Raw genomic sequence first — 17,390 nt, 5'->3', positions numbered from 1 at the left:
TGGTTAATGGCCACTTTGGCCAGGCCCAGGAGCAGCCCAACGAGGAGGCCCTCCGACCTCCCGGCTCCCCTCCGTAAAGATCAGCAGCGTGGGACTGAAGCGCAGCCAGAAATGGAGGAGCCGCCCCTTCAAACAACAGCTCTACAAACCTGTGAGCATACTCACCGGTGCATACATTACACACTTGTGCACTTCGCCTACCTTTAGCACGCAGCGCCTTCTCCTGCCCTGGCGATAATCTGTCCATCTGCACATCCCGGGGAAGCTCCTCGGCCGGGAGGAGCGGTGTGCTCTTCTTACCACAGCAGCCCCCGAATCCCTGCTTACACATCAGGAAAAGTACGGCCACGGGCACCGGCAACTACCGAGAAAGAACAGCATGGGTTAACGGCTGCAGCGGAATAGTGATTATGTTACTGGGCAGGCCACGTCGTTCGCATGCCAGACACAAGACTCCCAAAGCAAGCGCTCGACTCGGAACTCCTTCATGGCAAACGAGCCCAAGGTGGGCAGAGGAAACGCTACAAGGACACCCTCGGAGCCCCCCCTGATAAAGTGCAACATCCCCACCGACACCAGGGAGAACCTGGCCAAAGACCGCCCTAAGTGGAGGAAGTGCATCCGGGAGGGCGCTGAGCACCTCGAGTCTCATCGCCGAGAGCGTGCAGAAAACAAGCGCAGGCAGCGGAAAGAGCGTGCGTCAAACCTGTCCCACCCACCCTTTCCCTCAACGACTATCTGTCCCACCTGTGACAGGGACTGTGGTTCTCATAATGAACTGTGCAGCCACCGAAGGACTCATTCTTAGAGTGGAAGCAAGTCTTCCTCGATTCCGAGGGACTGCCGATGATGATGATGTTATCCAGAAGCCTGGATTTGTGACACCAGTTCACAAGCACACCATGGCAGCTGGGCAATTTAGAGTCAGTTAATTAAATAAACCTGCAATAAAAGAACTAGCGCCATGAAACTACCGGATCGTCGGAAAAACCCAACTGGTTCACTAATGGGCTTTAGGGAAGGAAATCTGCTGCTCTTACCCAGTCTGGCCTATGTGACTCCAGACCCGCAGAGATGTGATTGACTCTTAACTGCCCTCCAAAATGGCCTAGCAAACCATTCATTCAAGGCGGCAGCTCACCATCGCCTTCAAGGGCAATTAGTGAAAGGCGCTATAGAAATGCAAGTCTTTCTTTTTTTTTTAGCAGCAACTAGTAATGATTCTGCCGTTCCCATTTACACCTCCTCGAGTTCCGTCTTTTGTTTCTTTACATGTCCTGTTACCACCCTCTTTCGTCTCACACCATCGTCCCTTTTGTCGTTTAATCTCTCCTGCCTTCCACCCGATCACAGACCTTCCCTTTTGTTCTTTCCTACCCCCTCTCCTTCACTTTCCCTGCTTAAAACCTGTTACATCTCCAACTTTTTCCAGTTCTGACGAAAGGCCGTCGACCTGAAACGTCAACTCTGTTTCTCTCTCCCCACAGACGCTGCCTGACCTGCTTTCTCTGTTTCACATTACCAGCGTCCGCAGTACTTTGCTTTTGAGAAAGTTGTTATCAGTAAACAAAGCGAAGCCAGGTCGGACTCAAGTGAGGCAGCACGGAACAGAAGGAGCTGCACTGAGAAAACGCAAATTAACTCCAGGTACAGTTCTGACAGGCAGGAGAGAGTGGATAATTGACAGTGAAATAAATAAACTCCTTTCAGTTGGGAGATTAAGGTGTACCTTGGTGAACAGTCCAGGAATGTCCCAATCCTTTTTTGTAAACAAAGACATCCGGGACAGTTCTTAGCTTTTATTTTTTGTTATAGCTTCGCACCGACAGGATTAAAGTATTTAATAAAAAGAAGTTGGATGCTCCGATCCCTCTTGCTGTACAGAGAAGAGGAGGCCATTCAGCCCCTCGAGCCTGTTCCGCCATTCAAACTGGACCCTGGCTGATCTGTACCTCTGTAAATGATTGCACCATCATTTCTGCACCTGTAAGTAAGAAGAAGTGACCATTTCCACTGATGGGAGGGGCGGTAACCAGAGGACACAGATTTATGATGTTTTTTTTATTTGTTCACGGGATTGCCCATCCCTTGAGAAGGTGGTGGTGAGCCGCCTTCTTGAACCGCTGCAGTCCGTGTGGTGAAGGTGCTCCCACAGTGCTGTTAGGGAGGGAGTTCCAGGATTGTGACCCAGCGACGATGAAGGAACAGCCGATATATTTCCGAGTCAGGATGGTGTGAGACTCGGAGGGGAACGTGGAGGTGGTGGTGTTCCCATGCGCCTGCTGCCCTTGTCCTTCTACGGTAATTGGCAAAAGAACCAGAGGTGGGGGGAAACATAGAAAATAGGTGCAGGAGTAGGCCATTCGGCCCTTCAAGCCTGCACCACCATTCAATATGATCATGGCTGATCATGCAACTTCAGTACCCCACTCTTGCCTTCTCTCCATACCCACTCTTCCCTTTAGCCGTAAGAGCCACATCTAACTCCCTTTTGAATATATCTAACGAATTGACCTCAACAACTTTCTGTGGTAGAGAATGCCTCAGGTTCACAATTCTGAGTGAAGAAGTTTCTCCTCATCTCGGTCCTACATGGCTTACCCCTTATCCCTAGACTGTGACCCCTGGTTCCGGACTTCCCCAACATCAGGAACATTCTTCCTGCATCTAACCTGTGCAATCCCGCCAGAATTTTATATGCTTCTATGAGATCCCCTCTCATTCTTCTAAATTCCAATGAATATAAGCCTAGTCGATCCAGTCTTTCTTCATATGTCAGTCCTACTATCCCGGGAATCAGTCTGGTGAACCTTCGCTGCACTCCATAAATAGCAAGAAAGTCCTTCCTCAGATTAGGAGACCAAAACTGCACACAATACTCAAGGTGTCGTCTCACCAGGTACAACTGTAGTAACACCTCCCTGCTTCTATACTCAAATCCTCTCGCTATGAAGGCCAACATGCCATTTGCTTTCTTTACTGTCTGCTGTACCTGCATGCCTACTTTCAATGACTGATGTACCATGATACCCAGGTCTCGTTGCACCTCCCCTTTTACTAATGTCAGAATTCAGAAAATAATATGCCGTCCTGTTTTTGCCACCAAAGTGGATAACCTCACATTTATCTACATTATACTGCACCTGCCATGCATTTGTCCACGCACTTAACCTGTCCAAGTCACCCTGTAGCCTCTTAGCATCCTCCTCACAGCTCACACTGCCACTCAGCTTAGTGTCATCTGCAAACTTGGAGATATTACATTCAATTCCTTCGTCTAAATCATTGATCTTTATTGTAAATAGCTGGGGTCCCAGCACTGAGCCCTGCGGCATCCCACTAGTCACTGCCTGCCATTCTGAAAAGGACCCGTTTATTCCCACTCTTTGCTTCCTGTCTGCCAACCAATTCTCTATCCACGTCATGAGAAGAATTAAAAAAAAATGTTATGCTATTATCTGGAGCAGACTGCCTGTAAGGAAGCTGGAAGTAGATTCAATAAAGAAAGGCTTACATTTATTCTGGGCATATGTTCTTTTCTTTGCTAGTCAGTTTCAAATCAGACTTACTGCAAATCAAAATCCACAATCCTCCCGTGCGGTTGCAAAAACCACAAAGGGTCCAGTTATGCCTTTTTTTCGGGTGGGTGGGCTGTTAAAATCACGGTGGCGATTCACGCCCTCCGATCCCGCTGCCTTCCTGCGCAATGTCGTTTATACCCCCGGATGCAATAATACGGGGTGCAGTTTTAAATAGGCAGTTCGGGCTCCGATGATGTCACTGGGGCCCGACTGCAATTTTAACCCAGGCCGATGCTGCACAAACTGGGGCCCCGATTTGCCATTTTGGATTGGAGCCAATGATCCCGCCAACTTTGATTCTAGGCGTGGGCCCCTTTAAATTTGCCGTACGGTCGTTTTTCCAGCGTTGCAGCCGGTGAGCAGGCATGCGCGGGACCTCCTGGTCGCTGTACTGCCGCATAGCTTATGGGGAACGGTGGTTGGAGCGAGCTGGGACGGTCTCAGACCCGTTCCACAGGCCAATAACTCTCCGGAAAGGGCGAGTTGGAAACTATTGTTGCGGGGGCTTGGAAGTGCAGGAGTGTTTCTCCGAACACCCCACTGTAATGTATTTGCTTCGTGGGTTCTGTGCTTAAGAATTCACAGCAACACATTGCTATTAAGAACTCGTTGGTTTATTAGCAAAAGCTTAACAAACACACTACACATTACCAGTTCATCCACTAGGTTCACAACTGCATACCTCATCGTGGATGACCTGGACCCAACTGACAGGGGTTTTATTGAGTCTTGTGAACATCACATGACTGGCTAAGCCACTCACAATGCAACAGCTCTACAAACCTGTGAGCATACTCACTGGTGCATACATTATAGTATGGAGCATTGTACTTGAAGGGGACAAAATTGCAGTGGATCCCACGAACCAAACTGGCTGGGGTTTTATTGAGTCTTGTGAACATCATCAAATAATGAAAGGGCTGCATAGAGCATTGCAGCAGATAGATTAACCTATTTTAACAGATTGGGAAGGACCAGGGGCATGAGTTTAAACTGTGCAAGAGCAGGAATACACAGGGTATTGGGCTGTTCCTCTTTAAGCAAGGAGGTGTTCACAGATGGAATGTGTTGCCAGCTGTTGCATCACCTTCAAGTTCCTGACTGGGGCAGAGCTGGTATCACATAAAAAGGTCTTTATAGAGAACACTCGGGCTGTGAGATCTCCCACACTGGTTTCGATCACCTGAAGGAGTCGGAGAGGAATTTTTCAGAATACCTTTCTCCTTATTGGAGTGGTTTGTTTTTTCCTTCCCCCAGGAGATTGTATGGGCTGCAAGGTTGGTTGCTGTAATGTATTTGCTTCATGGGTTCTTTGCTTAAGAATTTATAGCAACACATTGCTATTAAGAACTAGTTGGTTTATCAACAAAGGTTTAACAATCATACTACACATTACCAGTTCATCCACTAGGTTCACAACTGCGTACCTCATCGTGGATGACCTAGACCCAACTGACTGGGGTTTTATTGAGTCTTGTGAACATCACGTGACTGGCTATGCCACTCACAGTGCAGCAGCTCCACAAACCTTGAGCATACTCGCAAGTACATACATTACAGCTATCGTGCCATGCCAAGAGCTCCCATCAATCAATTAACAACAATGCAACAACTCTACAAACGTGCGAGCATACTCATGGGTGCATACATTTTAGGTGATGTATGCCAGGGGCCCAGGGGCGGCATGGGCCAGGCCACACTGCAATATGTGTGCGCACTAGGTCCGTGCAGCAGAGCTGGTCTCCAGTCGTCTTGGTTAACCCTTGCCACAGGACCAAGACCTAGCTCTGTCAAGCCCGTGTGGTGGCTGGTGTGCAATGGCCATCACACGTTAAAAAAATCCACGCACAGGCATCTTCCACCCCTCAGGATGTAGTTCAGAACCTTGAATATTAGGTCCTTCATTGAAACACCTGAGAACTCATCCTTTTTTGGCTTGCAAGCAAATCATCCTCGTTTCGAGGGACTGCCTATGATGATGATGGCATTATAGATGTGAGTGGGGGGAGGGGTTGAGAATTGTTTAGCCAATATTGTGTTGAGTTTTGGTCTCCTAATCTGAGGAAGGACATTCTTGCTATTGGGAGTGCAGGGAAGGTTCACCAGACTGATTCCAGGGATGGCTGGACTGACATATGAGGAGAGACTGGATCAACTGGGCCTTTATACACTGGAGTTTAGAAGGATGAGAGGGGATCTCATAGAAATGTATAAGATTCTGATGGGACTGGACAGGTTAGATGCAGGAAGAATGTTCCCGATGCTGGGGAAGTCCAGAACCAGGGGACATAGTCTTAGGATAAGGGGTAGGCCATTTAGGACTGAGATGGAGAAACTTTTTCACTCAGAGTTGTTAACCTGTGGAATTCCCTGCCGCAGAGAGTTGATACCAGTTCATTGGATATATTCAAGAGGGAGTTAGATATGGCCCTTACGGCTAAAGAGATCAAGGGGTATGGAGAGAAAGCAGGAAAGGGGTACTGAGGGAATGATCAGGCATGATCTTATTGAATGGCGGTGCAGGCTCGAAGGGCTGAATGGCCTACTCCTGCACCTATTTTCTATGTTTCTATGTTTCATTGATGCTCCAGCGTCTCAGTGTGGGACGGGCTTGATGGACTTCGCCTACCCATCATTTCCGCCTTTCGGTGAAACCTTACTTCATGCTATTGTACTTACATTGATCAGGGCCATGATCCAGAAGGCGTAGGACACTTGTGAGATGACGAGCCCATCGGTCGGCAAATCAAACTGAGTCTCGTTCACCATGTGGTGGGGCACCAAGGAATTCCGGATGTGTGTCAAGTCAGAAGCCGTCCCGTTGGCAGTCAGGTTGTTCTTTATACAGTTCGTTTCTGAAAGGAAGGGATCTGCGATCATGGGGCTGAGGAATGCTCCAAAACCGACAGAGAAATGGAGGACCTGTTGGCGAAAAGAGACCACTGTAATATATTTGCTTCATGGGTTCTTTACTTAAGAATTCATAGCAACACATTACTATGAAGAACTAGTTGGTTGATTAACAAAGGTTTAACAATCACACTACACACTACACATTACCAGTTCATCCACCAGGCTCACAACTGCACACCTCATCGTGGATGACCTAGACTCAACTGGCACGGGTTTTAAGGAGTCTTTTTGAATGTCACATGACTGGCTAAGCCATTCACAATGCAACAGCTCTACAAACCCGTGAGCATACTCATGGCTACATACATTACAGCCATCACACCACGCTTAGAGCGCCCATCAATCAATTAACAATAACAACACAAAGATTAGTGGGAAAGACACAAAGATCAGTGGGAAAGCGGGTTGTGTAGAGGACACAGAGAGGCTGCAAAGAGATTTAGATAGGTTAAGCGAATGGACTAAGGTTTGGCAGATGGAATACAATGTCGGAAAATGTGAGGTCATCCACCTTGGGGGGGAAAAAAAACAGTAAAAGGGAATATTATTTGAATGAGGAGAAATTACAACATGCTGCGGTGCAGAGGGACCTGGGGGTCCTTGTGCATGAATCCCAAAAAGTTAGTTTGCAGGTGCAGCAGGTAATCAGGAAGGCGAATGGAATGTTGGCCTTCATTGCGAGAGGGATGGAGTACAAAAGCAGGGAGGTCCTGCTGCAACTGTACAGGGTATTGGTGAGGCCGCACCTGTGTACTGCGTGCAGTTTTGGTCATCTTACTTAAGGAAGGATATACTAGCCTTGGACTAGGTACAGAGACGATTCACTAGGCTGATTCCAGAGATGAGGGGGTTACCTTATGGTGATAGATTGAGTAGACTGGGTCTTTACTCGTTGGAGTTCAGAAGGATGAGAGGTGATCTTATAGAAACATTTAAAATAATGAAAGGGATAGACAAGATAGAGGCAGAGAGGTTGTTTCCACTGGTCAGGGAGACTAGAACTAGGGGGCACAGCCTCAAAATACGGGGGAGCCAATTTAAAACAGAGTTGAGAAGGAATTTCTTCTCCCAGAGGGTTGTGAATCTGTGGAATTCTCTGCCCAAGGAAGCAGTTGAGGCTAGCTCATTGAATGTATTCAAGTCACAGATAGATAGATTTTTAACCAATAAGGGAATTAAGGGTTATGGGGAGCAGGCGGGTAAGTGGAGCTGAGTCCACGGCCAGATCAGCCATGATCTTGTTGAATGGCGGAGCAGGCTCGAGGGGCTAGATGGCCTATTCCTGTTCCTAATTCTTATGTTCTTACTCGTATTTATGTAGCGCCTTTAATGTAGTGAAACGTACCAACGCTTAACAGGAGTATTATGCGCTAAAAATTTGACACCGAGCCGCATAAGTAGAAATTAGCGCAAGTGACCAAAAGCTTGGTCAAAGAGGTAGGTTTTGAGGAGCGTCTTGAAGCAGGAAAAAGAGGTGGAGAGATGGAGGGGTTTAGGCAGGGAGCTTGGGGCTTAGGCAACAGAAGGCACGGCCAGCAATGGTTGAGCGATTATAATTAAGAAAGAAAGAAAGCATTTTTAGATCACCAGGACATCGCAAAGCTTCAATCAATACATCCCAATTGTGCCTTGGTCCAGACAGTAACTCTGTGGCAATGATTTGTTAAAGACCAGGAACTCAAGAGAATGGATATAAATTGAGTAGATTGAGCCTATACTCTCTGGAGTTAAGAAGAATGAGAGGCGATCTCATTGAAACAGGTAAGATTCTGAAGTGGATTGACAGGGTAGATGCTGAGAGGTTGTTTCCCCCGGGCTGGAGAGTCTAGAACCAGGGGACACAGTCTCAGGATAAGGGGCCGGCCATTTAGGACTGAGATGGGGAGGAATTTCTTCACTCAGAGGGTTGTGAATCTTTGGAATTCTCTGCCCCAGAGGGCTGTGAATGCTTAGTCGTTGAGTATATTCAAAGCTGAGATCGATAGATCTTTGGAGTCTCAGGGAATCAAGGGATATGGGGATCGGGTGGGAAAGTGGAGTTGAGTTTGAAGATCAGCCATGATCTTATTGAATATCGAGCAGGCTCGAGGGGCCATATGGTCTACTCCAGCTCCTAATTTTTATGTTCTTAAACTATATATAAATCCATCTACCAGCACTCTGCAGCTCAGCTTGCTTAAATTCCCAGTAGAGGGTTAACTTTAAAAAAAGATCTGATTAGAAAATCGGATGCACATGTTAGCCATTGAGAACTTTTCTACAAGGTGTGGTGTTATGTATCTGCTTACTATACACAAATAGAGAGGGTTGGTTGGGCAGTTTGATTTTTATTCAAAATGTCAAGACCTTTGAATTGAGATCTGCTTTGCTTGGAGTCAAGCATACCAATCATTGGCCTTCAGCAGAATGGATTCCTGATGGAAGAGCCCCACAGTACAACCTGAAGGATCAAACCTTCCTCACAAACAGTGGACAACCATCAAACGCCTCAGAACCGGTCCCGGTCGATGCTGCCACCTTCTCTATGGGTGGAAGATTAAAGCCTCCCCATCATGTGACTGTGGAGCTCCTAATCAGACCCTGGAGCACATCTTCGAGCACTGCCCTCAGAGGGAATTCGCAGGCAGCCTACAGGATATCCACGCTGTTACACCGGGAGCTTTGGCCCTGGATGTCTGACTTAGATAAAGAAGCAGAGAGGATGTTTCCCCTTGTGGGGGAATCTAGAACAAGAGGGCATCATTTCAGAATAAGGGGAGGTCACCCATTTAAAATGGAGATGGAGGAATTTCTTCTCTGAGGGTCATGAATCTTTGGAATTCTCTGCCCCAGAGAGCTGTGGAGGCTGGGTCATTGAATATATTTAAGGTGGAGATATACAGATTATTGAACGATAAGGGAGTCAAGGGTTATGGGGAGCGGGTGGGAAGTGGCGTTCAGGCCAAGATCAGATCAGCCATGATGTTATTGAATGGCGGAGCAGGCTCGAGGGGCCGAATGGCTGACTCCTGCTCCTATTTCTTATGTTCTTATTTGATTTGCTTTGCGAAAGAGGAAGAAGCAGAATTTCAAAAGCACAGAGCAAGGGAGAGAGCAGCACAAGTTCAGGTCTGTGCACTTGGGTTTTTTTCCATTGTAGCTTAAATCAGCTACAGAGTTTGTCCTTGGCTGGGGGTGGTCAAAGTGAAATTCAGATTCATTACTTTCCCCAGGCTATTTCTTTCAAAATAGCCCATTCACAATTACTATTATTAGCTCCGAGTAAACGACCAGCTCAGAAGGATTTGACGTGGAAGAGAAGGCAGGTTTGAGTTAATTTGTGTGTCCTCTGGAACATGTAACCTCCACAGCAAAAGTCAAATGCATCTGCTCTCCCTAAACCTCTCCGCCTCTCTTTGCTCCTTTAAGATGCTCCTTAAAACCTACCTCTTTCATCTGCCCCTATATCTCCTTATGTGGCTCGGTGTCAAATTCTGTTTGATAACGCTCCTGTGGAGAGCCTCAAGTCGCTGGAGAAATACCACCAACGATGCCTCCGCAAGATCCTACAAATCCCCTGGGAGGACAGACGCACAAACATTAACGTCCTCGACCAGGCCAACATCCCCAGCATTGAAGCACTGATCACACTTGATCAGCTCCGCTGGGCAGGCCACATCGTCCGCATGCCAGACACGAGACTCCAAAAGTAAGCGCTCTACTCGGAACTCCTTCATGGCAAACGAGCCAAAGGTGGGCAGAGGAAACGTTACAAAGGACACCCTCAAAGCCCTCCCTGCTAAAGTGCAACATCCCCACTGACACTTGGGAGTCCCTGGCCAAGGACCGCCATAAATAGAGGAAGTGCATCTGGGAGGGCGCTGAGCACCTCGAGTCTCGTCGCCGAGAGCATGCAGAAAGCAAGCGCAGGCAGCGGAAAGAGCGTGCGGCAAACCAGTCCCACCCTCCCTTTCCCTCAACGACTATCTGTCCCACCTGTGACAGGGACTGCGGTTCTCGTATTGGACTGTTCAGCCACCTTAGGACTCATTTTACGAGTGGAAGCAAGTCTTCCCCGACTCCGAGGGACTGTCTATGATGAAAACCTACCTCTTTCACCTGCCCCTATATCTCCTTATCCGGCTCGGTGTCAAAGTCTGTTTGATAATCGCTCCTGTGAAGTACCTTGGGATCTTTTGCTACGTTAAAGGCGCTATATGAATGATAGTTGCTGTTGTTGTTGCTCCACTTCTATCCTGAGTGCCCCGGGCTTGTGCACAAACTATAATTTACTGCCGTTCTTTCTCGGCTGAGGGCAATGCCCAGAGAGGTTCAGCTCGCTCGCCATCATTCAAAAGAGCTGAGGAAACTGTGATGGGCTTTATTGTTCAACCTGAGCAGTCGCGACTTTCACAAGATTGGAAAGCACTCAACGGGGACGGAGCTAATGCTTGAAGAGCACCCGCTCAGATCCTGGCTGGCCACCCACCCTCTGGCAACTTGAGCTGATCCAAAAGTCATCAGAGGCAGGCCCTCGTATCAAGGATGAATTGCTTCCACGCCAAAAAGGGATGAGTTCACAGGTGTTTCAATGAAGGACCTGATATTCCAGGTCCCGAACTACATCCCGAAGGGTGGAAGATGCCTGTGTGTGGATTTTTTTTTTTTAACGTGGGGTGGCCGTTGCACACCAGCCACCACACGGGCTTGACGGAGCGAGGTTTTGGTCCAGTGGCAAGGATTAACCAGGACGACTGGAGACCAGCTCTGCTGCACGGACCTAGTGTGCACACATATCGCAGTGCTGCCCCATAAACCCCTGTGCTCGCTGACCTACATTGGCTCCCGCTCCGGCACCACCTCGATTTTATAATTCTCATCCTTCTTTTCAAATCCATCCACGGCCTCGCCCCTCCCTATCAACATAATATCTTCCAGCCCCACAACACTCCGAGATCAGCCATGGCCTTATTGAATGGCGGAGCAGGCTCGAGGGGCCAAATGGCCTACTCCTGCTCCTATTTCTTATGTTCTTATGTCTGCGCTCCTCCAATTTTGGCCTCTTGCACATCCCCTAGTTTCATCGCCCCCACCATCGGTGGCCGTACCTTCAGCTGCCTGGGCCCCAACCTCTGGAAATCCCTCCCTAAACCTCCCCACCTCTCTACCTCTTTCTGCTCCTTTAAGATGTTCCTATAAACCTACATGCCCCATTCCAGGGACTTGAGCACACAAATCTAGGCTGACACTCCCAGTGCAGTGCTGAGGGAGCGCTGCACTGTCGGTGTCATGTATCTTACATTATTATATATAACTGTATCCTAACATGCTATACATGACTATAATAAGATATGACCTGTAACCACCAGCATACCTTACCACCAAGGGTGCACTTGCAAGAGACAGGTATATAAGGACAGGTCTCAGGCAAGTGCAGCATTCCAGAGCTGTGAAATAAAGGTGCAAGTCCAGAGTGACCTTGACTTCACTACATGCCTCGTGTGAATCTGTACTGAGGGGACAGGACTTTACAGTCTTTTGGATGAAACATTAAACTGAGGCCCCGTCTGCTCTCTCAGGTTGACATTAAAGATCCCATGGCACTATTTTGAAGAAGAGCAAGGGAGTTCTCCCTGGTGTCCTGGCCAATATTTATCCCTCGATCAAAATAACAAAAAAAAACAGATTACCCGATCATTATCACAGTGCTGTTTGTGGGAGCTTGCTGTGCGCAAATTAGCTGCCGCATTTCCCACATTACAACAGTGACTACATTCCAAAACTATTTCATTGGCTGTAAAGCGCTTTGAGACGTCCAGTGGTCGTGAAGGCGCTATGTAAATGCAAGTCTTTCTCTCTAGTCAATGAAAACAGCTCAAGATTGGCACTGCCCAACTAGCGTTTGCCCACCTGCAGGAAGATGGGCGAGTCCTTCTGGTAGATGCGGACCAGCTGAAGGTTGGCGATGGTGTCTATACAGCCCATGGCCAGCCCGGCCACAGCCAGCACGAAGGCGAGGATGACCACGTTGTTGCAGAAGGGGATGATGGAGAACACGGCTGATATCAGCAGGGTGGAGACGAACAGAGCACTCAGGGAGCAGGAGAACCTGGTGTCGAGAATAAAGAGGAAAATCATTATTAAAGCACATGGGGCCACTGGGCGAGAGGAGAGTAATGGTGTGGTGCTCTGGGTGTTACTGGAGCGATACACAAACACCCCTCTCCTTTCCCTTCCTGCCTGAAAACTCCCAATCTCATGTAGGAGTTCAGATGAACCTATACTCTCTGAAGTTTGGAAGAATGAGACGCGATCTCATTGAAACATACAAGATTCTAAAGGAGATTGACAAGGTAGATGCTGAGAGGCTGTATCCCCTGGCTGGAACTAGGGGGTACAGTCTCAGGATAAGGGGTCGGCCATTTAGGACTGATGAGGAGAGGATTGTGAATCTTTGGAATTCTCTGCCCCAGAGAGCTGTGGATGCTGAGTCTCTGGGGCTCGCCTGCCGTGTTGAAGCTCTGAGTAGAGCGCTTGCTTTGGGAGTCTTGTGTCTGGCATGCGAACAATGTGGCCAGCCCATATCAAACATCTGAATAAGTATAGTAGATAAAGGGTGATCTAAAAGGACTGGAGCTGCCTCCTCCACCTTTCAGGCAGTACATTCCATAATCGTAATAAATCGCTGCATCGAAAATTCTCCTCATCTCCCTTCTGGTTCTTTTGCCGATTACCTCAAGTCTGTGTCCGCCGGTTACTGACCTGCCAGTGGAAACAGTTTCTTCCTAGCTACTCCATCAAACCCCTCAGAACTTTAAATGCCTCTATTAAATGGAATGTGTGCAACCAAGGTTCACCAGACTGATTCCTGGGACGGGGGGGATTGTCCTATGAGGAGAGATTGAGTAGACTAGGCCTATATTCTCTCGAGTTTAGAAGAATGAGAGGTGATCTCATTAAAACATACAAATTTCTGACAGGGCTTGACAGGGTAGATGCCAGGAGGCTGTTCCCCCCAGGCTGGGGATTCTAGAACCAGGGGTCACAGTCTCAGAATAAGGGGTCGGCCATTTAGAACTAGATGAGGAGAAACTTCTTCACTCAGAGGGTGGTGAATCTTTGGAATTTTCTACCCCAGAGGGCTGTGGAGGCTCAGTCGTTGAGTACGGGCAACTCTCAATTATCCGCACACGGATGCAACGGGAAACCGTTGTCACGGCATTTAAAACTCCGTGTGTGTGCGCGCTGCTGCAGCCGCTGTCTCTCGCGGCCGCCGCTGACGGAGGAGTCCTTTCGGCCCGGGAAGGCAGCGCGCTCCGGAAACCCGGAGCTAGACAATCTCCTCCGCGAGGCCACCTGCATACATGCTGGTAATGTCCATACTTAACTGCCTTGCACAGTATTTATTCATTGAAGTTTTAACTTTATAATGTCAACTCGCTCTAGAAACATAGACATAGAAACATAGAAAATAGGTGCAGGAGTAGGCCATTCAGCCCTTCTAGCCTGCACCGCCATTCAATGAGTTCATGGCTGAACATGAAACTTCAGTACCCCCTTCCTGCTTTCTCGCCATAACCCTTGATCCCCCGAGTAGTAAGGACTTCATCTAACTCCCTTTTGAATATATTTAGTGAATTGGCCTCAACTACTTTGTGGTAGAGAATTCCACAGGTTCACCACTCTCTGGGTGAAGAAGTTTCTCCTCATCTCGGTCCTAAATGGCTTACCCCTTATCCTCAGACTGTGACCCCTGGTTCTGGACTTCCCCAACATTGGGAACATTCTTCCTGCATCTAACCTGTCTAAACCCGTCAGAATTTTAAACGTTTCTATGAGGTCTCCTCTCATTCTTCTGAACTCCAGTGAATACAAGCCCAGTTGATCCAGTCTTTCTTGATAGGTCAGTGCTGCCATCCCAGGAATCAGTCTGGTGAATCTTCGCTGCACTCCCTCAATAGCAAGAATGTCCTTCCTCAAGTTAGGAGACCAAAACTGTACACAATACTCCAGGTGTGGCCTCACCAAGGCCCTGTACAACTGTAGCAACACCTCCCTGCCCCTGTACTTAAATCCCCTCGCTATGAAGGCCAACATGCCATTTGCTTTCTTAACCGCCTGCTGTACCTGCATGCTAACCTTCAATGACTGATGTACCATGACACCCAGGTCTCGTTGCACCTTCCCTTTTCCTAATCTGTCACCATTCAGATAATAGTCTGTCTCTCTGTTTTTATCACCAAAGTGGATAACCTCACATTTATCCACATTATACTTCATCTGCCATGCATTTGCCCACTCACCTAACCTATCCAAGTCACTCTGCAGCCTAATAGCATCCTCCTCGCAGCTCACACTGCCACCCAACTTAGTGTCATCCGCAAATTTGGAGATACTGCATTTAATCCCCTCGTCTAAATCATTAATGTACAATGTAAACAGCTGGGGCCCCAGCACAGAACCTTGCGGCACCCCACTAGTCACTGCCTGCCATTCTGAAAAGTACCCGTTTACTCCTACTCTTTGCTTCCTGTCTGACAACCAGTTCTCAATCCACGTCAGCACACTACCCCCAATCCCATGTGCTTTAACTTTGCATATTAATCTCTTGTGTGGGACCTTGTCGAAAGCCTTCTGAAAGTCCAAATATACCACATCAACTGGTTCTCCTTTGTCCACTTTACTGGAAACATCCTCAAAAAATTCCAGAAGATTTGTCAAGCATGATTTCCCTTTCACAAATCCATGCTGACTTGGACCTATCATGTCACCATGTTCCAGATGCACTGCTATGACATCCTTAATAATTGATTCCATAATTTTACCCACTACTGAGGTCAGACTGACCGGTCTATAATTCCCTGTTTTCTCTCCCTCCTTTTTTAAAAAGTGGGGTTACATTGGCTACCCTCCACTCCATAGGAACTGATCCAGAGTCAATGGAATGTTGGAAAATGACTGTCAATGCATCCGCTATTTAAGTACTCTGGGATGCAGTCCATAAGGCCCTGGGGATTTATCGGCCTTCAATCCCATCAATTTCCCCAACACAATTTCCCGATTAATAAAGATTTCCCTCAGTTCCCCCTCCTTACTAGACCCTCTGACCCCTTTTATATCCGGAAGGTTGTTTGTATCCTCCTTAGTGAATACCGAACCAAAGTACTTGTTCAATTGGTCCGCCATTTCTTTGTTCCCCGTTATGACTTCCCCTGATTCTGACTGCAGGGGACCTACGTTTGTCTTTACTAACCTTTTTCTCTTTACATACCTATAGAAACTTTTTCAATCCACCTTAATGTTCCCTGCAAGCTTCTTCTCGTACTCCATTTTCCCTGCCCTAATCAAACCCTTTGTCCTCGTCTGCTGAGTTCTAAATTTCTCCCAGTCCCCAGGTTCGCTGCTATTTCTGGCCAATTTGTATGCCACTTCCTTGGCTTTAATACTATCCCTGATTTCCCTAGATAGCCACGGTTGAGCCACCTTCCCTTTTTTATTTTTACGCCAGACAGGAGAAATCGTTTACCCGGCATAGCCCAATCCCCGAGGGAGCCGGATAATCGAGATTTGCCTGTATATTCAAGACAGAGATCGATTGATTTTTGAATATTAAGGGAATCGAGGGATATGGGGAGAGTACAGGAAAGTGGAGTGGAGGTAGAAGATCAGCCAGGATCTCATTGAATGGCAGAGCAGGCTCGAGGGGCCACATGATCTACTCCTGCCCCGAATTCTTATGTTCGTATGTTAAATCACTCCTTAACCATCTCTTCTCTAAGAAGGACAATCCCAGCTTCTCTAGTCCCTCTTCACAATCTTGAATTTTTTGCGAGCAGCAGGTGAATCCGTCCCCTTTTGTACCTCTCCCAGGTGCCATCACCCAACAGCCTGTTTCGTTTGAGGCCTGGGACTAGTGATTCAACACCATAGGTTGGGATGGCATGCAGTACAGGAGGACAATGAAATAAATATTTCACCCACTTCTGTCCCCTCTGATATAATTACTCTTCAGTCAATCAGATACAGACAGCTCAAGGAGTAGGAATGTAATTATGACTCCCTGTCTGGCTCCCGGTTAAGCAATGCCTCGATTTGACAATTCTCATCCTTGTTTTGCCCCTCCCTATCTCTGTAGCCTCCTCCAGCCTCACAACCCCTCGAGATATCTGTGCTCCGTTAATTCTGCTTCTTGAGCATCCCTGATTTTAATCGCTCCACCATTTCTGGTCGTGCCTTCAGTTGCATAGACCCTAAGCTCTGGAATTCCCTCCCTAAACCTCTCCACCTCTCCTCCTTTAAGACGCAATTAAAACCTACATCTTTGACCTAGCTTTTGGTCACCTGCCCTAATATCTCCTTATGTGTCTCGGTGCCATATTTTATCTGATTACGCTCCTGTAAAGCGCCTTGGGACGTTTTACCATGTTAAAGGCGCCATATATAAGCAACCTAGTGTTGTTGTGGTATTGCATACTATGAGAGATCGAGTTGCAACAGCTCAGAAGATAACTTTTTTTCCCCCTTGTGCTATTGAAGCACAAACCAGTTTGAAACCTGTGCATGCTTCAGGCTGTGCATTTAGATGAAACATCCAGCAGTACAACGCTGCAGCAGTAAAGGTTCCTTTCCCTATCGAGGCGAAGAGACAAACCTTTTTTGCAGGCTGCAACCTAGAGCTAAGTGGGCAAAACAACAGCCAGTTTTAGACACTTTCGACAGGGTTGATTCTCTTCCTTGACCGCACCACTTGCACAGGGAGGCTGGGGGAGGGAAGAATCCCGGCGGGGTTCTCCTGATCTGCTGCCGTAACTTAGGCGGGAAATTGATGGAATCGCTGGAGAAACGGCAGTAGGTTGTGACACACACCCATGGAATTTCCAGACAACAGAATTTGTTAAAATTGGGCGATCGGATCAT

At 47.7% G+C, this 17,390-nt stretch overlaps 1 protein-coding gene across 1 annotated transcript in view; it reads right to left on the bottom strand.

Annotated features, from left to right (window-relative positions):
• Window positions 1-17,390, bottom strand: part of mfsd4aa (major facilitator superfamily domain containing 4Aa) — a 72,690-nt gene that overhangs the window by 32,730 nt on the left and 22,570 nt on the right. Inside the window, exons 2-4 of the mRNA XM_070859487.1 lie at window positions 12,384-12,582; window positions 6,261-6,503; window positions 202-361 (exon numbers count right to left, since the gene is read on the bottom strand). Coding sequence (XP_070715588.1) covers window positions 202-361; window positions 6,261-6,503; window positions 12,384-12,582 — 602 coding nt within the window. The remainder of the gene's footprint in view (window positions 1-201; window positions 362-6,260; window positions 6,504-12,383; window positions 12,583-17,390) is intronic.

This window comes from Pristiophorus japonicus, chromosome 17 (assembly GCF_044704955.1).
Source record: "Pristiophorus japonicus isolate sPriJap1 chromosome 17, sPriJap1.hap1, whole genome shotgun sequence".
NCBI lineage: Eukaryota > Metazoa > Chordata > Chondrichthyes > Pristiophoridae > Pristiophorus > Pristiophorus japonicus.
The sequence above is the reverse complement of the archived record's forward strand: the minus strand, read 5'-3'. Positions and strand labels throughout refer to the sequence as shown.